The 27,709-nt window shown below is 36.0% G+C and overlaps 1 protein-coding gene across 1 annotated transcript in view; it reads right to left on the bottom strand.

The window, feature by feature from the left end:
* Positions 1 to 27,709, bottom strand: part of HMGXB3 (HMG-box containing 3) — a 59,655-nt gene that overhangs the window by 24,343 nt on the left and 7,603 nt on the right. The window contains exons 2-6 of the mRNA XM_001378776.5: positions 26,472 to 26,610; positions 24,763 to 24,937; positions 15,246 to 15,749; positions 13,999 to 14,097; positions 12,933 to 13,064 (exon numbers count right to left, since the gene is read on the bottom strand). Of these exons, the coding sequence (XP_001378813.2) occupies positions 12,933 to 13,064; positions 13,999 to 14,097; positions 15,246 to 15,749; positions 24,763 to 24,937; positions 26,472 to 26,608 (1,047 nt within the window). The 5' untranslated portion in view covers positions 26,609 to 26,610. The remainder of the gene's footprint in view (positions 1 to 12,932; positions 13,065 to 13,998; positions 14,098 to 15,245; positions 15,750 to 24,762; positions 24,938 to 26,471; positions 26,611 to 27,709) is intronic.

Below are 27,709 nucleotides of genomic sequence, written 5' to 3'. Positions count from 1 at the left end.
CACCTATACCCAACAAAATGTTAAGTGATTTATCCAGGACCATCAGGTCAATATGATGAGTTAGAGGTAAAATATGGAAGCTAGGTTTTCCTGATTCAAGGCTGGTGCTCTACCTACTTCTCTAGGTTCTTATCCTACTTCTCTTATTTAAAGGTCCTTTTTTTTTTATCTAGGTCAAGAATCCATTTGGAACTTATTGTGATGTGTGATTTCTGCTCAATTTCCAGTTTTCACAGAATTTTTGTGAAATAATGAGTTCATAACCAAGTAATTCAGTCTATCAAATACTACACTACTGTTTAATTGCTTCTCAGTTTTCTGCACTTAATCTGTTCCAATGATAAACTTTTCTTTTTTTAATTAACAAAAGATTTGATGATTATTGTTTTGTTACATAGTTTGAGATTTGGTTCAGCTAGGCTGCTTTCATTTCTACCTTTTTTTCTCTTGACATTATTTTCTGTTCCTCCAGAAATATTGCATGATTATTTTTCTTAAATCTATGAAAAAATTCAGGTAGTTTGATTATATTGTACTGAATTTGTAAATAACTGTAGGTAATATTGCCATTTTTATTATTGAAATGAACCTATCATAAGTAGTTAATACTTGTCCAAATAATTAAGTGTGCCATGTAGCCGTTAAATATAATTTCTGTGTGTAGCTTGAAAAATTGACTCCCATTTTTCTCACCTCTTTATCTGTCCCTGCTTACGATATTAAGTCATTATTTGTTTCATGGGATTTCAGTTGGCTTCCTTATTTCTCTATTGTAACAACAATATGAGTACAAATGGAAATCATTATTCTCTAAATGCTTTGTAATCTTCTCACTTATAATTACATTTGGTCCAGGATAGTTTTTTAAGTTCCTTGAGATACAAAGACCTCAGTTACTGTGGGAAAAACTTGCTCTTTGACAAAAAATCTGAAAAATGGATAGTAATCTGTTAGAAATTAGGTTTAGAACAATGCCTCACACTATACAACAAGATAAAGCCAAATGAATAGATGATTTAGAAATAAAAGGTCACATCATAAAAAAACTGGAGGTACAAGGAAAAAAACTGCTTTTTAGATCTATGGATAGGGAAGAATTCATGAGTAAACAAGTGAGGATCCCACAGGATAAAATGAACAATTTTTATTATCTTAAAATTTCAAAGTGTTTTCACAAACAAATCTAATATAGTAAAAAATAGAAAGGAATGAAGTTATTAAGGGAAAATCATTACATCTAGTCTCTCTGATAAAGGTCTCATTTTCTATATAAGTAATTTATTTAAATTTACACAATTAAGAGTCATTCTCCAATAGATAAATGGTCAAAAAATATGAAAAGGTAGTTTTCAAAGGAAAAAAGTCCAAGTCATCAACAATCATATTTTTAAATGCTATAAATCACAAATAATTGGAGAAATGCGAATAAAAGCTATTTTGAGAATTCATCTCAACTATCAGATGGGTAAACATGGTAAAAGAAAAAAACAAATATGAATTGTTATTCATAATCTGTTCTTCTCTACATTACAATCTTTTTATACTTAACATTTTTATACCCTCTCCACTTATAATTTGATCCAGTATTATTGACTTCCATACTATCTCAAACAATATTCTCCACCTTTAGACTGTGAACAATTCTAATGGCTGATCCCCTATTCACAGAATCTCCTTCCTCATCTTTGCCTCTCAGTCTAAGTCATAGATAAAATCCTACCTTCTGTAGGAAATCTTTCTTGGTCTCTCAATTCTCTACTGATTCTTTCAAATTTATTCTGTATATAGACTGTTACACAGTAACTTACATACTATTAGGTTCTGCTTTCCTTAGGAGTAGAGACTATCTTTTGTCTTTCTTTGTACGCCAAGTGCTTAGGTACAGGACCTGGCACAAAGTAGATAATTAATAAATGTTTACTGGCTGCCTGCATTGGTTCAGCTATTCTGGAAAACAATTTGCAATTATTTCCAAAAAGCTGCCAAACTGTACATACCCTTTATTCCACCTATGCCACTAATAGACCTAAATATTCTATAGAAATCAAAGAAAGAAGATTGCTCACAAAGAGTTAGAAGTGACTAAAATGACTGAACAACAATTAAGAGATTATTTTAAAAAATCGTTCAAAAACAGAATTGAAGGAGGGAGGACAAAGGAGATAGTGGAAGGATCAGATTAATTTTTAAAATTTGTGACTTGAAAATAAAAATTAACTTTTTTTTTTCAAAAAAGAAGTTCCTAGGACATGTTACAATCAACAAATATTATTAGGTACCTACTATGTGCCAGATATGATCCTAAGAATACAAAAAGAGACAAGAGTTCTTGTCCTCAAGGAGCTTACAATTTAATGAAAGAGAAAATAAACGGTCAGTTTCTTTTCTTTTTAAAATTGGACTATTTAAATCCTCTATTTCTTGTTCTGTTAATCTGGGTATTTTATAATCTTATAAATATTCATTCACTTAAGTTATCATTTTGTGGGCATACAAATGGGCAAAATCTTTTCTAAATATTTCCTTTATTTCTATTTATCACTTATTCAACCTTTTGAAAGTCAGTAATTTGGTTTTTCTTTCTCTTTAAACAGATTGGTGGGGGCAACTGGGTAGCTCAGTGGATTGAGAGCCAGGCTTAGAGATGGGAGGTCTTAGGTTCAAATCTGGCCTCAGACACTTCCCAGCTAGGAGACTTCCCTAGGCAAATCACTTGACCCCCCATTGCCTAGCCCTAACCACTCTTCTGCCTTGGAGCCAATACACAGTATTGACTCCAAGACGGAAGGTAAGGGTTTAAAAAAAAAAAAACAGATTGGCAGGACAATTAGGGGATTTAGGCCTATATTGAGGAGGGCCTGGGTTAAAATCTAACTTCAAACACCTCCTAGCTGTGAGACCCTGGGCAACCTTACCACAATTCTGCCTTGGAACAAATATTAAAAATTGATTTTAAGACAGAACATAAGGGATTTTTAGAAAAAAATAAAAATTCATAACAAATTAACTGTCTTTGGTGTTATTTTCCAGCATTTTTATCTTTTTTTTTATTTTCAAAATTTCTACAATTGTGTTTTGGGGGGCTTTTTTGGTTTGTTTGTTGCATGTCCAAATTCATTGATCTCTTCTATTTTTCCTTTACTAAAGAATGTTAAAGGTTATGAAATTTTGCCAAAGGTCTGCTTGGGAAACATTCCAAAGATATTGACATATTGTTTTTGTGTTACTTCATTTGATGAAATTATTATTTATAATAATAATAATTATCTATCTATGATTTGTTCTTTGAAGCACCAATTCTTTAGGATTATTCTTTATTCAAGTTTGAATCAATTCTATAAATGTTCTTTATTAGTGATAATTTTTATAAAGGTGCCACTCACAGATAATATGAATGTTCTTTTCTATTTCATTCAATAATCACCTGTGAATTTCAAAACTATTCTACCCTAATCAGACCAATCTTTAGAAGATCTGATTTAGCTATTTCCTGAACAATAACAATAGAGATACTTGGAATAACAGAATCAGGTCTTGGAAACCCACATTCTCCACCCTACTCAGTGTAACAAGATTCAGAAGGGCTACATCAAACTCAAGATTTAATTATTTGAGAAAATGGCCTTCAACAGACATGTGCAAAAAAAAGGACAGACCTCTGGGTGGTCCTAAGTCAAGCTTGAGCTACCATTGGTACATGTGAGACACAGGAAGTGAGGTAGAGGACAGCTTCTGGAGTTCTCGGGACTTCCTGTGAGGAGGGCTAGAGTTGAGTTTGATCCTGGAGCTTGAGGTTGGAGGAGCCCTGCAGACTGCTTTCCTTCAGATTGGTCACGTGAGTGATAAGGACTGACCCCTTTCCCTGCCTTGGCTCTCCAAGGCCTTAACACCGGCATTGGCTCAGCCGGAGCCAGAGTGGTTCTGAGTTAAACTCCTTTCCTTCTCTCCCCCTCTCTCTCTCTCCCTCTAATATTTTCTTCCTCCTGTTGTAATTAAACTACCATAAAAATTTGGCAGCTGACTTGGGTATTTTATTATTTGGGATTTCCCTAGGTGACCATTTAAATTTAGATTTAGATTTTTTTCAGTCTCAAGTATAATTTTAACTGTTACACACCAGAGATCTAAATTCTTACATTTCTAAAATTCGTCTCTAGTCTTGTTTATCTTTTTGTCAATTTGTCAAGTTCTAAGAGGAAAGTTGAAAATTCCGACTATTATGGTTTACTACCTATATACCCTTTTAAATCAATTAGCTTTTCATTTAAATACTTAGGTTTTATACCTTTAGGTGAATGTATTAAAATTTGATGTTATCTCTTTATGTCTTTAAGTTGTTGTTTTTGTTTTATCTTGTTTAGTTTTACTTATGCACTATCTTGAGGTCATGATTACTACCCCATATTTTTATTGGATTTACTTGAACCATAATAAATTTTGCTCTATCCACTCATTTTATTTGTGTGAATCTTTATTTTTTATGTATTTCTTATAAGTAAAATATTGTTCAAGTCTTTCCAATCTACCCTGTAATTTTCTTTCAATTTAATGGATGAATTTGTCCCATGTACACCTACAGTTATAAATTATTATTAGCTGTGTATTTTCCTCCCTCATGTCATATATTTATCCTTTTTTCTCACCATCTCTACAAAAATGTTTGTTTCTCTCATTTGCCCAAGCCTGTTTCCCCATTAACTTTTATACCAAACAAATGAGTTATCCTCTTTTGTTGAGTTCAGATATTAAATTCTTCTTCCACCAATCCCTTCTTCCATGTTTGTATACTCACATAAAGCAGAGTAAGCTTCTTTCTCTTCTTCCTTGTTTCTTCACTCATGTATTCCTTTTTCACTACCTTTTATTTTCCCTCATAAAACCCACAAAACAGAACAAAGCCACATCCAGATCCTATGTTTCCTATTTCCTTCTATGATCCTTGAATACATCAGAATTCTGAATCACCTTCTCCCTTGGTATTAGAATATAAGCACTTGTTCACTGGTTAGTCTCAAATGTACTTAACTTTTGAAGTTTCTCTCATTGACTGTGTTTACAATACAAAGTTTCTTTTCAGCTATGATCTTTTTTTTTTTTTGGGTAAACCATTACTTTTCATCTTGGAATAGGCAATGGGGGTTAAGTGACTTGCTCAGGGTCACATAGCTGGGAAGTGTCTGAGGCCAGATTTGAACCAAGGATCTCCCATCTCTATGCCTGGCTCTCAATCTATTGAGCTACCCAGCTGCCCCTCTGAACTTTTTTAATCAGGAACATTGTCAAGATTTTGGCTATGACATTCCTGGATATTTTCAACTTGGGATTTCTTTCAAGAAATGATTGGTTAAAAAAAAAAGAAAAAGAAAAAAATGATTGCTGGATTTTTTTTTCTATTTTCACTTTATTCTCTGGTTCTTATAGCTCTGGGTAAGCTCTTGATTTCTTAAATGGTAGTATCCAAGATCTGGTCTAATCATGGTTTTCAGAAGTCTGATGATTCTTAAATTATCTTTCCTCACACACAGGTCAATTGACTGTTTGAGAGTAGGCATTTTACATTTTCTTTTTTCCAATTAAAAAAAAAAGCATGTAATATTTTTTTATTGTCTGAAAGTCATTAGTTTTATTGTTCCATTCTATTTTTCAGGGAATTTACTACTTGAGAAAAGTTTTGCACTTTCAATTTTAAGTTATTTATTATCTTTCTATTATTTTCCTCCAGAGATTAGTCTTTTTCAATTGTAATTGCATCATTTCTTTATCTCTTGCTTCAATTCATCCAGCTGCCCCTGTAGCCCTTGTGGCTAATCCATGTTTCTTTGTAAGATTCTATCTGTACTTCAGTTTCTAAATTCATATTTTGTTTGGTGTTTTCTTCTGCTTATTCTTATATCCAGGCTCAGTTCATGGATTGGAATAGTATCAGAGCAAGTAATCATCTCTTTGACATTTTAGATAGGTTAGACATTCTTTGCTATGTGCCCCTCAACCCCAAATATTCCCTATAGTTCAGATGTTACTGTTGCCATCTTGGATGAGGTGGTTAATACTAAGTTCCATCATCCAACTCAATCTTTGGCTTCTGTCTTATTGGTGTTAATGACAACCTGTTTTCTTTTCACTATACAATCCCTAAATGGAAATTCTGTTGACTATTAAATCCTTGATAAGCCCCAGATGGATATTGAGAGGTCATGCTGGTTTCAAATCCATCTATAAAGTCTCCTTGTGGATGCTCACACACTAAGTTGGCCCCATCACCTCCTGTGGTTCCTAATGCTCTAAAGAGTGAACATGTGGGCCCTATTTCCCTATGCAATGACTTATGGGGGAAGTTTTATCCACTAAGTATTTTCTGATAGTCTAGGATTAGGCTCTAGCTTCAGATTCTAACTGTATAGAACTTATAATAATATATAAACCACCATGGGAGATTACAGGGGAACCCTGTTATAGCACCGGACATAAGACTGAACACCATTTGGCAACTCCACTGCCCATGATCTAGTTCCAGGTCAAAGAGAGCTACTTACAATTAGTTACAAGGAGGGGAAGAGGGGGCACAGAGGCCCTCCCTGTGTAGGAGTTACAGTTCTATAAAGGAAAGGAGTTGTGGTTGAGAGAGAACAAGGCCCTACCTGGTTAAGGACCAGATTATAGTGCAAAAAAGCAGTGATCCTGGATCATACCACCTTAGAAACACTGAAAACTTACAGGTCCATTCCCCTCCTCTAAACTTGACATTTCTGTTATAAGCAATCAGAAGAACAAATGGTAGTAATATGTAATTAGAAATCTTGAACCCTTGGACTTCATGTCCCAGAATTCTTTTCCCTTTGTCCACGTAGCGTCCTTATGTATTGTACATAAAAGTTTGCTGTAACCCCATTTTTAACTCTTCTTCCTGCGCTCTCCTCCTACTTTTGGTGGTCCAGGCAACTCTCTCTTTGCTAATGCTATCATTTTCCTTTTTCTTCAAGTTATTAATAAATTCTTATAAGAATATAATACTTGAAGTATTTGGATATTAATTTTTAATCTTACAACAAGAACTTTATCCTCAGGTCTTTAGTAGCTAAGGCAACTCCCCACCTGCAGAAGCAACAACCAGGCTACTTCTCCTAAAAGGACCCCTCCTAAGATGATGACTTTATGGGTAAGGGTGAAGAAGCACTAGAGGTTTCTGCCTAGTGGTGAAAAGGAAAACTGGCCTCAGTACAGAACTCAGGCCAAAGGCTCAGGGTCCTGTGATCTCACAGCTCTGAGGTCAGAGATTGGGCCCTCTCCATAAATATCTGGGGGAGATAGTAGTATTTTGGTCTGTGGGCAGGGTCAACCTCTAAGCTTCCCCTCAGGTGCCAAGCTCCTTCACTTAGACTGGCTTCTCCGCTTTATTAAAGACAGTTGCAAGAAAGAAATTGCAACTAAAAAAGAATGGCTCACAGGTACTACTTGGAGAGGCAAAGAAAGAAGCTGCTGCAGTGGGTTTTATCCCAAGGGCAGCAAGAAATATTATTTCATGGGATATCTGGTGATCAGATATAGTAGTACTAGCATTAAGTATCTGTAAAAATCCCACCATTAAGATAATTACATTTTATATACCATTACTGGTTGTTAAACATGAAAAAATAGAAAAGAAATTCAATAAAAAACTTGATAAAAATCCTCCAAGTGAAATCAATATACAATTTATTACTTGATGATTTCAAAGCAAAGATGATAATAGATGACAATAGGGAGAAATTTAAGAAAGCATGGTACTAAAAGGATTTAAAGAGATCAATGACTTATAAGACTACACAGAAGCCTCACTTCTTTATATTAAACTATAAGAAAGAAATTAAGATGCCAGGCATGACAAACACCAAATAACATAAAAATAAGCAGAAATTTTTCACAGATAGGAATTAATTTGTATTGCCTGGAGAATCTTTGTTGTTGTCAGACCACCATATTCTCAGAGTTAAGATCAGAATTAGTAAAAAGGAAAAAAAGAAAGAATAATAGTGAACAGCTCAATTCCAAAGCAAGTAACTAATCATCAAAAATGGGAAATGCTCAAGAGAAGTAGCACTGACCCTGAATAAAACAATTTAAAATATGCTTAACCCACGCAAATCAATCAACACAACAAAGAGACAACCCCCCCCCCCCCCCCCCCGCAAAAAAAGCCAAAACAGAACATAACTTTTTTGTGAAAACATTCAAAGGAGGATGATGGACAATTATGAGCAATACTGTGTCAAAAAGCAAAAAAGCATTGAAAGATTCTATCAATTTAGCACTCAGTCCAGAATTTAAGAGGACCCTGAAAGACTACACTGAGTCAACTGATACAATACTTTTTTACTTATAAGGCAAAGAAAACAGATAACAGGATAAAATACTTTATTTCAAAGTAAAATTATATTTTTTTGCATGTCAAATGATGCATTTGGTCCTTTTAAAGATAAAGAATGTTTGGCAAGACATCTAATGAAATTTAAAATTAACTAATTTAATTAAGATAAAATTAACTAATCTAAAATCACTCATGGCATTTAAGGACAAAACTAGAAAGAGTATAATATAGAAAAAAGGTAAAGATTTAGTAAAAATACTGTAATAGACTCTTGGAAGCCAAGATGCACAGAAAGCCAAAATGCTCTGAAAATCCTCTCAAAACAACCTTAAAATAATGACTCAAAATAAATACTGGAATGACAGTACCAAAAAGGGGACAGAGTAAAAAAGTTCTCCTGCAAAAATCAAATTGGAAGATAGTTGGAGAGGGGATATATTTCACTAGAATAAGAGGGTAACTCCACCAGCAACAAAGTTGTTCCAAAGAGTACAAGCCACCCACCCCTCCACTCCTGGTTCTCAGCCTGGGCCCAAGTCAAATTCAAGATCCTGGGACCCTGCCTAAGCCAACAGCAGAGCACCTCATACCCACCTGTTAAAGCTCCAAGTCCTAGCCCAAGCCTGCAGTGAAGTCCCAAGCCCTAGTACAATGTAGCATGCAGTGCCTGACCCATTCAAGCCTACGGGGAAGCACAGAGTCCATGCCCAAGCTTACTGTGAAGCCCCAGGCTCTATTGCAGGGCAGCCCGAAATGCAATGAATTGGTAAAGCCCAGAGTGAGACTCCAAGCCCCTACCCATCTTTAGTGAGATCCCAAGTCCCAAGGCAAGGTAGGCTGCAGCACACCTGGCCTATGTAAACCCAGAGTGTGACCCAGAACCCCTGCCCATGCTTGAGGTGAGGCCCTGAGCCCCAGCACAAGGAAGCCTATAGTGTTCTGTGCCCTACAAGCCATCATCAGTCCCTAGAGGAGATTGAATCATCAGTGAAAGGTAACTTTCAGAGCTCCCAGCCCATAGGCCATTATTCCATCTTGGAAGAACTAAAACTTACAGAAACCCAGAACTAGAGCTGTGGGTAGCAGCAAGGAAAAACTGAAGTTTAGAATAGGGAGAGTGCACCCTCTACCCTGGGACCAGTAAGAGTTAAAAAAAAAAAAGTTAGGAAAATGAGCAAACAGAAAAAAAAATGGCCTAACCATAAAAATTATGGAAACAAGGAAGAGAGGCACAGACTCAGAAGGGAACAGTGAAATCAAACAGCCACACACAAAACTTCAAAGAAAAATGGAAATTGGCCTCAGGCTCTAGAAGAGCTCAAAAAGGAATTTAAAAATGAAATAAGAGAGCTGGGGTAAAAATGGAGAAGAGAAAAAATATAAGAAGAAACTAATAGCTTAAAAAGAAATTTGGCCAAATTGAAAAAAAAAAAGCACAAAAATCTTTGTTTCTAAAAAAGTAGAATTGGCCTAATGGAAAAAGAGGTTTGAAAGCTCATAGAAGAAACTAATTTTGTAAAAATGAGAACTAGGAAAATAGAAGCTAAAAACTTCATGGGATATCAAGAAACAACAAAATAATCAAAAGAATGAAAAAATAGAAGAAAATATGAGATATCTCATTTGAAATAAAAACAACTGACCCAGAAAATAGATCTAGGAGAAACAATTTAAGAATTATTGGTCTACCTAAAAGTCATGATATAAAAAAAATTCTTAAATGTTCCAACTTCAGAAAACTTATGTGGAAGACAGTTATTATGTGTAATTGATGAACTCAAAAATTTTTTAATATATTATAACAAACTATTTACTCCATAAAACTCTTTGGAATCACTATGAAAAACCCTAACAACATATTCTCAGATGTACTACTTATAGAAGAGTCAGAAATGACACTAAAGAGAATGACTAGAAAAGTAATTAGATTAGATCAAGTGTAGCCACTATAGCACTGTGCTGGAAATGGCATAATTTTGATGGCACAGATTGATATACAAAGTATCTAAAGGAAGGGAAACCACTAAAGGCATGGGGAAAAAAAATCTCAAGTCTTACTAATACCAAAAAAGGGTACCAAGAAAATATCATTTTGATAGGAATTGAAGGCACCCTACTTTAGGATATTTGTAGAGAATAGGAAGGCTTTCATAAAATATATTCAACAATGGACCACTTCTTTAACATTTGATGACTAAGTGAAAGAGGTAGAAAATTAGAAGATCCAACAGGACTTACTTTTTTTGGATAAGTAAAAAATTTTTATTAATAGAACAAAATATTAATTTACTGGCTCTTTTTCAAAAATTATCTCATTCATTCATCAAAATAATTTACAATTCTTTAAAAAAATACAGAATGTAAATAATACTGTGTAACAACTCTCTGCACATATATTTCAAGGGAGTCACTAAACAGGAAGATATGTGTCCTTGCCATATGTTGGATGGAATATCCAACTTAAGGAAAGATTTCCTGGGATGATAAAGTTTTCCATATGCTCTTACTTCCAGATGTCAATGTACTGATTGAAGAAACCCTAGAACAGTGCAGAGCTTCTTAGAAGACAACTTTTTAATAATTCAAAAGAGTGTTACCTGGCTATTCATAAGGAAATATTAAGTGAGGAAGAATGAAGGTTACTGCATGAATTTGAATGGACAACCAACAGAGCCTATTTGATATCTGACAGAGATGGACAGATAACAGATGGACAATAAGCTGGTCTAAGAATTGAAAAAGAGAATGGCTTGATTTCCATTCTGAAATAGCAATATTGCCTTAAAAACACCAAACTTCTCATGAAAACAAAGGCCTTTTATAAAAAAAAAAACAACTTTCCTTTTCTATCTTAGAATAAATGGTATGTATTGATTCTTAGGCAGAAGACCAGTAAGGGCTATGTAATGAGGTTTAAGTGGCTTGCCCAGGGTCACACAGCTAGGAAGTTATCTGAGGATACATTTGAACACAGGACTTCCCATCTCTGGACCTGGCTCTCTATTCACTGAATCACCCAACCAACCCAGGAGGCCCATATATTTAACCAATATTCCAATTAATTAGTTAAATTCGGTACAAATTATAATATACCAATTTGCACCGGATTTAACTAATTAAGTGGATTTCATTTAAAGGGCATTATGAAAGCACATGATGCATGCAAACTGGCTACAAAATATAACCAATAAGAAATTTCAAGGAATCACAAGAACAGAAGATATAATCAAGAAACTCTAATAATAGAAAAAAAGAATATGGACTGGCCATATGGCAAGAATAAGGGATGACAGGTGAACAGAAGAGCCAAAATGTTCTACTAGAATCCTTTAAATGTCAAGGGAAATCAAACATATTGGATGAACCTCCTCTGGGAAAGCTTATGAGGGTGACATAATGCAGGCAGACATGGATGAGCTGCAATCTGTATCAATACAAGAAATTTCCAAAATAATTCATTTGAGTACTGTGACTGAACAAAAAAGAATGAAAGGTATCTAGAAGTGACCATTAAATTATTGGAGATATTGTATGCTTGAAGCTCATCGCCAGACTGGTAGCAAGGTGCTAAAGTTTGAGCCATTAACATATACTAAGTCATGTAATAAGGCATATTGACCCTTATTATTTATTGATATTTGTATTTACCAATAGTTGTTAGTGATATGGAGAGGCTCTTAAGTTGATGTGATCTTGGGTTGACAGTTGGGAAAAAATGATTGTTCTAAGCAGTTGAAGAAAAATCCTGCTCAGATTATTTATATAAAACCCTATTTATTATAACTTTTAAAATGGTAATAAAGGGAAAGGAAAAGGAAGCAGGAAAATACTTACAGTAAAATATCCCTAACACTAATAAGATCTAATCTATATTTTCTCCAAAATCTGCCTCACAAAAGGCTTCTTCTTGATTATCAAAGGTAATCCTTATTCTACACTAATTATATCTAGCTTTCTATCCTAAAACTAAAATATAATTTTATAAACAGTAATAGATAAAACTGTATTCCTTTCTTCTGCTCAGATATAACTCACCCTGTTAGAATTTCACTGATACCACCTTAGCAGTTGCTCTCTCCTGTCAACTATTGGTGAAACAGAGGAATTTCAACACCACTTTCTCTGTCTTCTTGGTAACAGGATTTTTTCAAGTGAGAATATCAACAGATCTTCTCCAACTCTCAAAGCAAGCTCCTAGGACCACCTTCCTTATTCAGGACCATCAAAACAGTGATCATTGGTTCACCTGTCTTTCCCAAGACTCCTTGAGACAGTTCTCTTCCCATCATTCTTTTAAGATTCCACTCTTGACTTGAAATTCAGCTCACTCAAACTCAACTCTTCATCCACCAATACCTAACTATCAATAATCTTTTATTGCTTACTTAATTAACAAATATTCATTACAGCCAGGAGCATTGTAATCTATACTAGTTGACAGAGTACCTACACTAATCATTCTAAATATTGGTGTTGGTGTTTAAAGTCAAGTCTCCAACAAATTATAATAAATAAAATGTTTCCAATGAAAGGAAGAAATGTGTAATTCAAAGCTTCTCATGTTTAAAAAGTATTTTATATACCTTACCTTTGGGATCCACTTCCCTCCCAGAAAATTGCCACATGTTGGACACTTTGGTGGTTTGTGCCTGGTGACATAGGTGAAAGAGCAGCCAGGGCTGGTGCAATTTCCATGGCCCCTGCGGGTATAAGTAGTAGTCTGGGAAGGAGAGAAGGAAAAAGAATTAATACAATCTGAATTCTATCAGTCATGTGGACATTTATAGGCATAAGAATACAATCATCTCATATGAGGATAGCACTCATACATTTACTCATAGAACATTAGAGTTGGAAGGCACCTGAGAGATACACATTTTTCAAAAGAAACTGAGGCCCAAGGAAGAGAAATGACTTGTCCAAGATTGTACTGCTAGTTAATAGCAGTGCTGAGAATGGACCATGATCTCCAGTCTCCCAATTTAGATAATGTTGCTTTCTCTCTTGGCTCTTTATCTAATTTGACCAAAAATTAAGAATTTCCTTTGGGAAAATGTGAAAGCTTATTGGGTATATGTGATACCTATCGGTCCTAGGAAATGAAGAATGAGGGCAGTAGTAGCACAAGCTAAGAATGTATATCTAGACTATGGGACTGTCCTTTTGTTTCTTCTCAGATCTATCCATTAGCTGTACTTATCAATAGTGAATTTTTAAATGGAATGTTCCAAGTTAAACAGGTGTATTTAACTTGTTTCATACATATCCAAATAGCATGCATATTAGCTTACAAAATGGCGGTCCATATAGAAGTAATATGAGGGAAAAGTGGCCCCAGAAGTAGCTCAATAGAGCAGAAAACCTTCAAAAATCTGGAAGGTCTGGATTCTGTGCCTCACTTCTACACTAACTAGCAGTATGGCTGTGAGCAAGTCAATCAGTTTCATCTACTGGGGTATGACTTTTCTCCTCTGTAAAATCAAGAGGTTTGACTAGAGACTCTAAGGAACCTTCTTGTTAACATTCTATGATAGTAAATTTTCTTATTTCCCAGAAAAGTGGCAGTAAAGTCACCTTGAATCAACGGCAGCATTCTCTACCAAGCACAAATTCCCTGCCCCAAATAACCATAAAGCTATTCCCTCTATACTAACCAGCTTGATAGAGGCAGAGTTTTCCACAACTGAGTGGGTGGGCAGAGGCAGCATGATAAACTGTGTGGTTGGTGCCGAGGAACTGCTTTCATTGGAGTCCTACAAACACACATCAGAAAAAGGTCAAATGGAAGAAATGGGACTGGAACTCAGCTCTTCAGACTCTCAGTTTACAGCTCTTTCCTCTATCTAATGTTGGCCACTCTTTAGGTCTGGGCATTTCAAAAGAATTCTCTCACTACTACAATCATCCCTGGGAGAGTTAAGAAAAAAAAAATTACAGGATTTCTAATATTAAAGTGGAGCAAATAGCATCTGATGACTCCCACAAGGCAAATTATCAAAGACATGTAGTTCAATCCAATTATTCCCTAAGCAGAATCAAAAGCAGAGAACAGAAAGGGGCACTTGTACAACATAGTCATATAAACACATCCAATGCAAAATTTTTTGTTTTAACAATAAAGCATAGGAGGTACAAAGACATGTTAAAGCACACAGATTTTGTTTGCCTCCTGATATAGTCACAAGATGCCCCATCTACTAAAGGTAAAAATGAACTTAAATTCTGAGGTCCTCTCTGCTTGTACTGGGGTACTTCTACAGTAAAGAAAAGATGATGCGAAGGGAGTTGCAATGCAACTCCCAACACCCACATGATTGGGATATTTGAGACCAGGTGCTGGGATTTTTTTGCCTTTGAGGCAAGCTGCCAGCCCTATCTCCTTGAAAGAGATCCATACCGAAGAGAAAACACACACAAAAAAAACCCTTTTCTCCTGCTTAACTTATGCCAACTCTCTCAATTCTAGACTGTTTTAAAAAAAAAGTTTTGTTTCCAGATATATTACTATGTCCAAGCAAGAGTACACACATGAATACAAACAATCCTGGAAGTCTTAGGGCCTTGAGACATATCCTAAGTTGGAATCATATAAAACTGTTTTTAAATTTATACCCTAAGATAAGACTGATATTAACCAAGTTTATGTCTTTTCTCAAAGGTATCAAATTAATTCTAGTTATATTAACCCAAAGGAAGCTGTTGGAAATTAAAACATAAAGAAATGTAGGGGCTTTAAGGTCCTCAAACAAGCAAATTGTTGAATTCCATAGTGTTTATAACACAGAAAACAAGAAACACTAAATTTAGGTCTCTTTTCCTCACATCAAACTCTAGACAATTCTGGTTGACACTGTGATAACTTAAGATAGAAATATATGAAATCGGGATTTAATTTACTTACCCTCACAACAGCCACCACAGACACATTATCTCCCACCTGCGGGTGGGACACAGCCAGACTTCCACTGGGGATATCTTGGGAACTGCTCAGCAAGGTCTCCTCAATGACCAGACTTGTCTGATAAGGGTGATTCTCCCCTACATCTAGGGCAGCCTCCTCAAGGACCACATCATGGGATAGGATCTCTGAAGTAACCATCTCTTGGACATGGTTAGGCTGAGCACCCACCTCCTCTGCCAGCCCCTCGATAGTGATGCACTGTTCTGTTGCACCTGCCTGGCTGGGTTCCACAGACAGAATGCTTGGGAGTGTCTCCTGAGTAGCCCTGGAGGGGACCGATATCCCTTTGGTGGGGCCTTGAGTCACACACAATTCTAAGGACTGACAACTCTGATCTTCCTGAAGGGTACTCTTAGGAATGATGATATAATCAGATCGGGGTAGGATCTTGCGGAAACCTGGGATGTCTGGGACCACGGCAGTCAGTGCAGATAGCTTGGAGTTCTGGTAATTAAAAAATAAGAGTAAGATACAAATAAAGTAAGTAAAATGTCCTCCCCACCCACCCCCCGACCCAGAGATCCTACTATGAGTCAAATACCTTAAGGAGGACTCAGATAAGTCTGTAAATACACCAAAATATTTATGTAGCATTTTTGGTGGTAGCAAAGAATTTAGAAACAAAGTAGATGGCCATCAATTGGGGAATGGCTAAGCAAATTGTAATACATTACGATAATGGATTAATACTATGCTATAAGAAACATGACAACGATGTACATGGAAAGAACCACTACAAAAATAATCAAAAACAAATGTTGCAAAATTACAAAACCCCAAAGAAAAAATCTGAAAAGACATTCTGCCGCATTCCTTTGAAGAGGTGGTATAGGTCTATGGGTGTGATACACTGCATGTTATTTTCATCCTTTTTCTATGTGTTGAACATAATGTTACTCTTTTTTTCTTCGTCTTTTAAAAATATTGTCATATGGGATGACTCTCTGGAATGGGACAGAGAAAGATACTGGGAGCAACTCATAACGTAAAAGGTATATATCAATAAAATGTAGGAATGGAAGAAACAGAACAGATTGACAGAATGATGAAGAGGTTATGATCTTCTCATTAGACAGCTTTCCAAAAAAGAAATGGGGAAATTCCAAAACAGTGTCAGAATACAAAAGTAAATGTAGCATGCCAACCTCATCTCATTACTCTGTATTTCATACCATAGAACCCTTGGCATCAAGTGAATCACACTTTAGCCTAACTGAGATAATCAGTCTGTCTAGAATCACTAATGGGACAAAGATGTCAAGGCAGAATGTGTAACTATATGAAAAATAAACAAAATAGGGAAAATGTTAATGTTCAGACAACTTTGGAAATTTGGAAACTTGGTCCATTTTGAAGTAGACCAATGAAATATAATCCTGCCAGACTACAAATTCTCTAAGAAGAACCAAATGAGAACAAATGGAAGGCAATATGACACTGTGGGAGGAAGACTGAATGATAAGATTAAAATTTTACTACATAAAAAAATGGTACATATTTAAATAATAAAGATATGGCAATTAAAGTGATAGCATATATCACAATATACAGCAATAACAAGTTAATGAGATTTGTTAAGGAACATGTTTTGCATAAGAAAAAGCATTTCACAAAAAAATAAGATAGTACTAATATTTTTTTAAACATTATCTTATTTGGTCATTTCCAAACATTATTCATTGGAAACAAAGATCATTTTCTTTTCCTCTCCCCCTCCCACCACCTCTCCCATAGCCAGCACGCGATTTCACTGGGTATAACATGTGTCCTTGATTCAAACCCATTTCCATGTTGTTGGTATTTGCATTAGTGTTCATTTAGAGTCTCTTCTCAGTCACATCCCCTCCACCCCTGTAGTCAAGCAGTTGCTTTTCATCGGTGTTTTTACTCCCACAGTTTATCCTCTGCTTGTGGATAGTGTTTTTTAGATCCCTGCAGATTGTTCAGGGACATTGCATTGACACTAATGTAGAAGTCCATTACGTTCGATTGTACCACAGTGTATCAGTCTCTGTGTACAATGTTTTCCTGATTCTGCTCCTTTTGCTCTGCATCACTTCCTGGAGGTTGTTCCAGTCTCCATGGAATTCCTCCACTTTATTATTCCTTTGAGCACAATAGTATTCCATCACCAACATATACCACAATTTGTTCAGCCATTCCCCAATTGAAGGGCATCCCCTCCTTTTCCAATTTTTGGCCACCACAAAGAGTGCAGCTATGAATATTCTTGTACAAGTCTTTTTCCTTATTATCTCTTTGGGGTACAAACCCAGCAGTGTTATGGCTGGATCAAAGGGCAGACAGTCTTTTATCGCCCTTTGGGCATAGTTCCAAATTGCCCTCCAGAATGGTTGGATCAATTTACAACTCCAAGAGCAATGCATTAATGTCCCAACTTTGCCACATCCCCTCCAGCATTCATTACTTTCCATAGCTGTCATGTTAGCCCATCTGCTAAGTGTGAGGTGATACCTCAGAGTTGTTTTGATTTGCATCTCTCTGATTATTATAAGAGATGTAGAATACTTTGCTTATTAATAGCTTTGATTTCTTTGGTTGAAAACTGCCTGTTCGTGTCCCTTGTCCATTTATCAACTGGAAAATGGCTTGACTTTTTTGTACAATTGATTTAGCTCTTTGTAAATTTGAGTAATTAAACCTTTGTCAGAGGTTTTTATGAAGATTGTTTCCCAATTTGTTGCTTCCCTTCTGATTTTAGTTATATTGGCTTTGTTTGCACAAAACCTTTTTAATTTGATGTAGTCAAAATTATTTATTTTACATTTTGTGCCTCTTTCTAAGTCTTGCTTGGTTTTAAAATCTTTCCCTTCCCAAAGGTCTGACATGTATACTATTCTGTGTTCACCTAATTTACTTATAGTTTCCTTCTTTATGTTCAAGTCATTCACCCATTCTGAATTTATCTTGATGTAGGGTGTGAGGTGTTGATCCAAACCTAATCTCTCCCACACTGTCTTTCAATTTTCCTAGCAGTTTTTATCAAATAATGTATTTTTGTCCCAAAAGCTGGGGTTTTTGGGTTTGTCATAGACTGTCTTGCTGAGGTCTCTTACCCCAAGTCTATTCCACTGATCCTCCTTCCTGTCTCTTAGCCAGTACCAAATTGTTTTGATAACCACTGCTTTATAGTATAGTTTGAGATCTGGGACTGCAAGTCCTCCTTCCTTTGCATTTTTTTTCATGATTTCCCTGGATATTGTAAATCTTGAAATCTCTCAGACTTGTGAATGTTAAAAAATTTCCCCATCAGGGAATTCTTAATTGGAACAAATTCCCTACTGAGAAACATTCCCCATTTTGATGTGAGAACTCACCAGGATCAGAAATGAGAGGACCTCTACTCCACCCGTACTTAAGACTGCTTTAAGGGAGAAAACTCATTGCTAAACAAAGAAAGTACTTGGATCCATGCTTATGGTGGGGCAAGGAGTTCTTTGAGCCAGGCCTGTTTTTAGAATTGATACAATGGGATCCTAGGTACCTAAAAGGGTCGGGCAAGTTTTCTCTTGATGAGATTAGTTGACTCAGCTTTGTTTTCTCTAGTTCAGACTTACTGAGGATCTTGGTTGACACAGCAGCATTTTTTCTGATTCAGACTTACTGAGGAGATTTGTCGACTTAGCAGGAATTCAGATGGGCAGTCCTTTAGAAAGAGTCTACAGTGATTGGTAGATGTAGGAACTTAGGGGAGGTGACATGAGAGAAAAACCCCTATATAAGAAAAAGCAGAATCTCTTGAAGAGATATCCTTTGGAGAAATCCCTTTGGAGGATCTCTAATGAGGATCGCTTGGGAAGAATCTCTTGAGAGAGGCTCGGGAGAAGGGAAGGTCTTGGAGGACAATCTTTAAGGAGGTCTCGCTGGAAGGCTCTCTGGTGAAGTCAGCTGAGATGGAGCTGGCCTGATGTCACTAGAATCCTTGTTTAGTCAGACCTTGTGGTGAGTGTTAAAAAACTGACTGATTTCTCTCTTAAGACTCAGGTCTAGGCCATATTGGCTTGAGGCTCTTCATACTTATTCCTTTCTTACTCTCTCTCTCTTTCTTTGATTACCCATTGTATTGTTAATTAAAATCTCTATAAAACCCAATTGACTTGGGTATTTGAGTAATTGGGAATATTTCCCTGGCGACCACCTTATATTTGATTTAAAAACCAAGACACTGTAGTGAAACATATTTCTGAGGTCAAATTTTACTCACCCTCTCTTATATCTATCACAATTTATATCTTCCACCATTTTAACTCACAACAGTTTAAGACCTCAACCATTTTAAATCTCACAATATCCTTGATCTTTTGTTCTTCAAAATGAACTTAGTTATGGTTTTTGCTAATTCAGTAAAGAAAGTACTAATATTTTTAAACAAGTTTTTAATGATATCTTCTTTCTGTCATCATAATTTTCTTCAGCATCCTGTCTCCCTTCCAAAGAGCAACACCATAAAACAAATAGTATCTTCTTAAAGAGAAAAAGGGGAGTGGAGGTGGGAGGGGAGGATCAGCACAGTTGAGCCATACACTGAAAAAGTCAGAAAACATGTTCAATGTGTTACACCTGTGTGCTAAAGGCATACAATTATGGGTGTCTATATATCATCCATTTGAGTCACTCTTGATTTTTATATTCGTTTTTGAATTTTCATGTGTGGTTGTTCTTTCCACTTACACTGTTACAGCCATTGTGTAAATTGTTTTCTTGGTTATGGGTTCAGATAGATCTTGTCACGCTTTTCTGTATTCATCACACATCATTTCTTATAACACAGTAATATGCCATTACATACATGTATCACAATTTGTTTAGCCAGGCCCCAATCAATAAGCATCTACTAGATTTCTAATTCTTTATTTGCCATCACAAAAAAGTACTGCAATAAATATTCTGTTGTATATGGGGACTTTCTTATCAATGGCTTTCCTTGTGGCATAAATCAAGTAATGGAGTCTCTGGTTCAAAGGATATGGGCATTTAGTCACTTTACTTGCATAATTCCAAACTGCTTTCCAAAATCATTGTACCATTTCACAGCTTCACCAATAATGTATTAGTGTTCTTATCTCACGAATCTTCTAACATTGACTACTGTTATTTTTTTGTCATTGCTGCCAATTTGCAGGGTGTAAGGTAAAATCCAAGGGCTGCTTTGGTTTGTATTTTTCTTATTATTAGGGATTTGGAGCATTCCTTCATGTGATTATTAATATTTTGTGATTCTTCTTTTGAGAGCTGTTTGTTCAAATCTTTTGACACCTATCTAAGTAGGGATAACCAATATATATATATATATCATATCATATATGTAATACATAATAATATACTCTATGTTATGTAGGTGAGGAAATTTGTAAGAGAGAAATCTTTGGCAGAAATCAGCTGTAAAGAGGAAGCGTGCAGGAGGTGCAAGAAGAAAAAACCCAAGATTCCAGTCAGAAGCTCCAGGACACTCCTCCAGCTGAGACCCTTTGAAGAGGATCACCTAAGTGGGGGTCCCTCTGGATACCAACTGTTTCCCAGTGAACCCCTGAAATCTCTCAATCAGCTTAAGATATCGAAGATATCGTAGAGTGGGATTTTGAAGGAAGCCATCTACTAAGAAATCTTCTCTCCAAAGATCTATTCTCCATCTCTCTCCCTAACTTGTCCTGGACTCCATTACTCAAGCTAGATTAGCTCAGGAGTAAGGGCCAAACCAGCAGCTAACCAGAAGAGGGGTCAAGGCTGAGAGTCTGGCCCCCAGAGACTTTGGAGGGGCAAGTCTGCCAGTCAGTAGGGATTCCTGCTACTCACTTTCCTCACCTAATATCTCCATCTCTCCCTTCCCTGTGTGAACCCAAATAAAGTGTTTACTACTTAGATCAGGTCTGTCCAGTTCCTGAGACTAAGGAAGGAGGCTAAAGATTTGTGGAGAACCATACCTCTCCCCAAAAAGGAGGGTTAGCTCAGGATCCTAGGGACCCAAACAACTAGATCCAAGGAGCCATCCTCTCCCCTGGGCAGAGGAGTAACCCCAGGTCTGGGGGTGGTGGGGGTGGTGGTGGGCAGGAGCAGAAAGAGAAGTGGCAGTTGTACTTGAAGGACCCAGAGACCATCTTATCTCTCAACAATAGCTAAGACCAGGAAGGGAAGCTGTGAGCCATTTCAACAAAGCTCTTTCCTCTAGTTCTTAACCTCTACCTCCCAGAACCACTCTCTGAGGAGACATACTCTGTCCCTCAAGGAGACAAAGCTGGGTTACTTTCCCCCTCTTCATTCTCTCAACTGTCTCTCTTTTCTCTCCCTCCATTTCCTCTGTGGGTATGTGTGTTTCCTTTCTGACCATATATTAGTGTTATATATAGCTTTTGTGTCTTAGATACCAAGCAAACCCTTATCAGAGAAATATTACAATTATGATTTACCCATTTGACTGCTTCCCTATTTACCCTAGGTGTATTATTTTGTCTACACAGGAGCTTTTTTAGTTTTGTGTAATCAAAATTATCTATTTTATTTTTTTAATTGCCTCTGTTGTTTGGTTAAGAAAATATCTCTACCCATTGCTATGGAAAGTATATGGGGGGGTGGGGGTGGAAGGAAGCTGGTTAGCTCAGTGGATTGAGAGCCAGGCCTAGAGATGGGAGGTCCTAGGTTCAAATCTGGCCTCAGACATTTCCCTGTGTGACCCTGGGCAAGTCACTTAACCCCTGTTGCCTAGCCCTTATCATTCTTCTGCCTTAAAACCAATACACATTATTGATTCAAAGACAGAAGGTAAGGTGTTTTTTTTTTTAAGTATACGATTTACTTTTCTAATTTTTCAAAAAGTATGATTTTATATTAAAGTCACCTACCTATTTAGAACATGTCATGAAGTATCGTCTAAGTCTAATTTCTGGGAGACCTGGACTTGAATAATATTCAATAAGACTGGCAAAACTGCTAAACAAGTCCAGGAAGTAACAATATAGAATATTGATCACCACGCAAAATGTCTCATTAGTGAGAGGTAGGCAAGAGGTTTCTAAATAGGACAAATTACTACTTCTTAAAACCCACACAATGTCCTAAGTAGCAAACAAGGACTAGTAGAAAATCAGTTTGTGGGTGGGCCATTATAGAATAGTATTTACAATGTAAGAAAAAAACAACTTTCTGGTGGGAAGGGAAAACCAAAGATCTTTATCACATGCTCAATTTTTAAAATGAGAACTATAAAATACAGGCATCACTTAAGAAAAAAGGTAAATGAAATAGTCAAAAAGGATTAGATACACAAGAAACATGAAGACTACTCAAAATCCTTACTGGATTTGCAAGATAATTAGGTCCAACAGATCAAAGATGCTAGGAACTAGAAAACTAACAAAGCTTGGCTAATTTGCAAAGAACTAAATTAGAGATCCTAAAAATTAAAGAAATTAATAAAATCAAAAGTAAAAGAACTATTGATTTAATAAATAAACCTGGAAGTTGGTCCTTTGAAAAAAACAAATAAAATAGACAAAGTACTGGTCAATCTAATTTTAAAAAGGAAAGAAGAAAACCAAATTGACAGTATCAAAGATGAAAATGGAAACATCACCTCTAATGAGGAAATTAAGGCAATCATTAAAAACTATTATGCCCAATTATATGGCAATAAATATGGCAATCTAGGTGATATGTATTAATATTTACAAAAATAAAAATTGCCTAGATTAGCAGAAGAAATAGAATACCTAAATAACCCCATATCAGAAAAAGAAATGTAAAAAGCCATCAAAGAACTCCCTAAGAAAAAATCCCCAGGACCAGATTGATTCATAAATGAATTCTATCAAACATTCAAAGAACAACTAATCCCAATATTATACAAACTATTTGACAGAATAAGCAAAGAAGGAGTTCTACTAAATTCCTTTTATGACACAAATATGGTACTGATTCCAAAGCCAGGCAGGCCAAAAACAGAGAAAGAAAACTATAGACCAATCTACTTAATGAACATAGATGCAAGAAGTGGTATCAAACTAATCTAATTTCCTTTTCTAACAGGATTTCTAAACTTATAGATGTGGAGAATGTACTGATATAATTTACCAAAATGTTATCAAAGCTTTCTATCCAGTATCTCATACTCTCCTTGATGGAGAGATGTGTACTACATGCAAATATAATTAATTAGATAGATCTAGAACTCACTGGATGGCTAGATTGAAGGGAGCAATTATTAATGGTTCCATATGAAAGTGGGAAATCTTCAGGGGAGTACCCTAGGAATCTCTGACTGACTCAATTTTTCTTCACATTGTTATCAATTACTTGAATAAAGGTACAGGACACATGTCCATCAAATTTAAGGATGGCACAAAGCTGGGAATGATAACCAATACTAGATTATAGACTCAAAAAATCTTTAAAAATAAATATATACAGTTGAGCTGGATCATATGTAAAACATCACGCTAATGTACAAAAAAATCCAACTTCACAAATACAAGATGAAGGAAGCAAGGTTGGATAGCAATATGTTGCGAAAAAGATCTGGAGGTCTGTGGACTGCAACACAGTAAGTCAGCAGTGTGATGTTGCAGCCAAAATAATGTGTGATGTTGAGATGCATTTTCTTAATGCACAGCTTCCCAGAACAAGAAGGTAATCGTCATTGTGCTCTTCCTCTAGAAAATCCTGGTTGGAATAAGTTCTGGACTCCATAATTTAAGAAGGATATTGATAAAGTAGAAAATGTCTAGAAGAGAACAAGAACAGGTCCTGAGCCCATGGCGCAGGAGGATTGGTTGATGGAACTGGGGAGTATTTTAACCTTCTGAAAAAAAGAAGATTCAAGGGGTACGTGAGTTAAATGTTATTATGTGGAAGAGGAATTAGAGTTGTTTTTGCGAACCTGTAGTAATGATTAAAAGTTAGAGGCAAGTTTAATGTAAGAAAGATATTGCTAACAATTAGAGTCATCTAAAAGTGGAATGGGCTATTTCAAGAGGTAGAGGTTTTCAGGTAGAAAGAGACTGGATTACAATGTCTGGTATCCTATTGAGGTAATTCCTTTTGTTTATCAGATGGACTAGATAAGTGTTAAAAAATCCTGCTGGCTCTAGTCTATAATCTGTGAAAAGTTTATGGACTCTAATCTTTCAGTTCTGATCCAGAAATTGGAAGTAATCCTAGTTATCCTCTAAAAATCACTGACCAAATATCCTTTTTCCACCAATAAGACTGACAAAATGTTAGATAGAATCATAAAGGATTCTGGAGAAATAACATGGTCTTCAAAAATATTTAATGACTCATATCATAGCCATTCAGATTACCTTTGGAGAAAGCAAAGACTACAAAGGAGAACTAGGAGTTTATTATCCCCCAAATTCTTTGACAAGAGCATGAGCTTAAGTAACAGTTTACATTAGTATTGTATTTTAAGATTTTCAAAGCACTGGTAGGTAAAGTAACTTACAGGATCCAAACCTTCTTTCTCTAATTTGGCCTTCTCCAAGTAGTAGCTCTTCTCAGCCACACTAAGGAGTCTCCAGCTTTCACTGATCTTCTTATTGATCTCAGACTGGGGAAGGTGGGGAAGTTCCTGCTGTACTTTCAGGTAAATGTCATAATAGTACAAGAGGTAAGCAGATCTGAAACACAGATAAGTCCTTCAAGTTTTCATTTACTCAACCAACTATCATTTAGGAAGCACCTAAACGTAGTAATAAATGACATAAGTATACAGTTGTCTTCCCTTATCTGTGCTTTCTCTTTCTGCTATTTGTTACCTGAGGTCCACCTTGAATACCAGAGAAAGGAGTAAGGAAGAAAGGCGGAGGAGGTACTGCTGGATGAGGGAGAGGGCTGGCACACTTCTGCTTTCACTTTGAGGATTGTAGGTTTTTCTAATTTTTGTTTTTATTTTTGGTTTTTTTTTTTGGTGGGGTGAGGAATTTGAAGGTCTCAAAGCACCAGCTGAGGAGCAGGAGTGGGGAGAGAAACTATGGTACTATACAGTAAAACTAACATAATAGGCAATAAAGTGAGAACCATCTGTATAGGGTTCAGTACTATCTAAGGGTTCAGCCATCCATAGAAGGTCTTGGAACATATTCCTATGATATAGGAATAGGGGGGCGGGGGGGGGGCATTACCATGTAGTACTTTAAGGCTTATGAAGTTCTTTATATTCTTTCATCATGCCATTTGATTCTCACAAAAACTCTTTAAGGTTGCGAATGAGAGAGGTCAGGTAACTTGCTCAGGTCACAAAGGTTAGTGTCTCATGAAATTTGTATCTAAGTCTTCCTTGACTATGTATGCAGTGTACCACACTTCATCCTCTATTGTATGCATGATACTACAATGTTGTAAGAGATACGTTGAAGCTTAAAATAAAGTTTCTGCTTTCAAGACACTAGTCTTGCTCATTTCTTGATTCCCATATTTCTAGAGAGCCAATCTAAACCCTTCATTTTACAAAAAAAAGGAGTAAGTTCAAAAAGAAGAAAGGACATGCCTAAAATCACAAAGTATTTTTATAGCAGAGTGAGAACTGAAATCCACCAGTGATAGACAGGGCTAAACACCTGGTCTCTTGACTTTCAAGTTCAGTCTTCTTTCTACTATAAATGGGAAGACAATAGAGATAGACCTTAAATATAGGATACATGGTGGTACATGATTAAGTGCCAAAGTGGTAGAGCCAAAAAGGCAGAAATGTCCCTTACCACTTTCTTTTGAAACCTGATTTAGTTTTCTATAGACCACAATTTAAATATAGTAATGTAAGTTAGCTAGCTTTGAGAATTCAGGACCAAATTCTCACATAAATGAGTGGAGGAACTTAGACAAAGGCAGTGCTCCCATGGGACAGGTTACTCAGACACTAATTATCCAATCTGTATTTCAGTCACACCCTTTGTTCCTCTTTCACTGTGTATTCTGCCTACAAGCGTATTACTACCCCACCTATAACCTCTATCAAACTATAGAAATGGAGTTTGTTCTGTTTGACTCTGAAGTCATATAATTCTATGATCTGAAAATCATTAAGATTTGTGATCATCTTGTGCTGTATAAACTCCAAACCAAGTGGTAGTTTAAGACAAGAAACATGCAAACCCCCAGAAATAGAATTACCATTAAGAAATTCAAAAGCTCAGTCAGAAAGAATTGCCTTACCTAGGTTTCTTGGCCTTTTCTCCATGTATTTTGTATTTCTTCTTTTTCTTGGGTGGTCCAGGGGAGGAGTAAGAGTAAGGATCATCAATTTCCTCCATGACAACAGTTACCTCAGTACCATCATATGAAGTATCCATCCCTAAAGAGTTAGAAAATACAATGCAAACATATTAAACAATATGGATAAAGGAAAGAGACAAACTCCAGTTTGAAAGAGCTTATCGCCTGAGGCCAATCTAAAAAACTTTAAGATTATCTGCAGCATAGCAAAACAGAGGACATGACCCTAAAGTACCTAGCATAAATGTTTACTGAACTGGCTGAGAAACTAAATAAACAACCCTTTGGGGAAATTCCTCAAGACATGGTGAAAAAACTCTTGAAGGAATTAATGAAATCTTCATTTTTGCAATAAAATTTTGTACCTGGTTGCACTCAAAACTTCTCCATTTAATACCCTCTCTTTATCCTAGATCACTTCAGCCCTGGAATTCATACCTTGAAAGTATAGTCTATTCCAGACCCTTCCAAAACCTTTATTTAAGGAGGCGGCCCAGGCCAGTCACCAGCTACCTCTTCATATTCCAAAAGATTATATTTTAGACTACCTCCAATCTCTCTCTCACCTCTGTTTTATATCTTGTCTTCCCCCAATAGGATATAAACTCCTAGAAGGCTGGGACTGTCTTTTTCTTTTGTATTCTTAGTGTTTAACTTTATAAATGCCAAATGATTGACCAACTAAAGTATGATTATTCCATCTAAAAGTCTGTCAGAAGATTAAAAATAAAACAACCTGAAAATCCTAAATAGGATTTAAGGAGAGTTTATCAATCAACATTCAAATATAAATAATAAAAGTTCTTTTTTATGGAAAGCACAGGAGAAAAATATTTATAGTGCTCTGTATAAAACAGGTAATAGTTAGTGAATGAACAATTTGAATAATTTGTCTGAAGATTAAAAGTCACACACTCAGGAACATTGCCCCAAGTATACCTTCTTCCTAAAAGACTGTTTTAGAGATGGTAAATCAATATTAGCAAATTCAATTGATTAAGTACAAATTAAAGCACTATGTTAGACACTATAGAGATGAAAAAAATATATAATCCTTCTTCTTAAAGAAGTTTAACTAGTAAGGTCAAAGGAGTAAGTACTGTATTCCATTCTGAGCACAGCATTTTAGAAATGACAAACTGGAGTGTATCTTAGAGGAAAGCAAGCAGGATGGTTAC

This window comes from Monodelphis domestica, chromosome 1 (assembly GCF_027887165.1).
Source record: "Monodelphis domestica isolate mMonDom1 chromosome 1, mMonDom1.pri, whole genome shotgun sequence".
Classification (NCBI taxonomy): domain Eukaryota; kingdom Metazoa; phylum Chordata; class Mammalia; order Didelphimorphia; family Didelphidae; genus Monodelphis; species Monodelphis domestica.
This window is presented reverse-complemented; position numbering and strand designations above follow the sequence as displayed.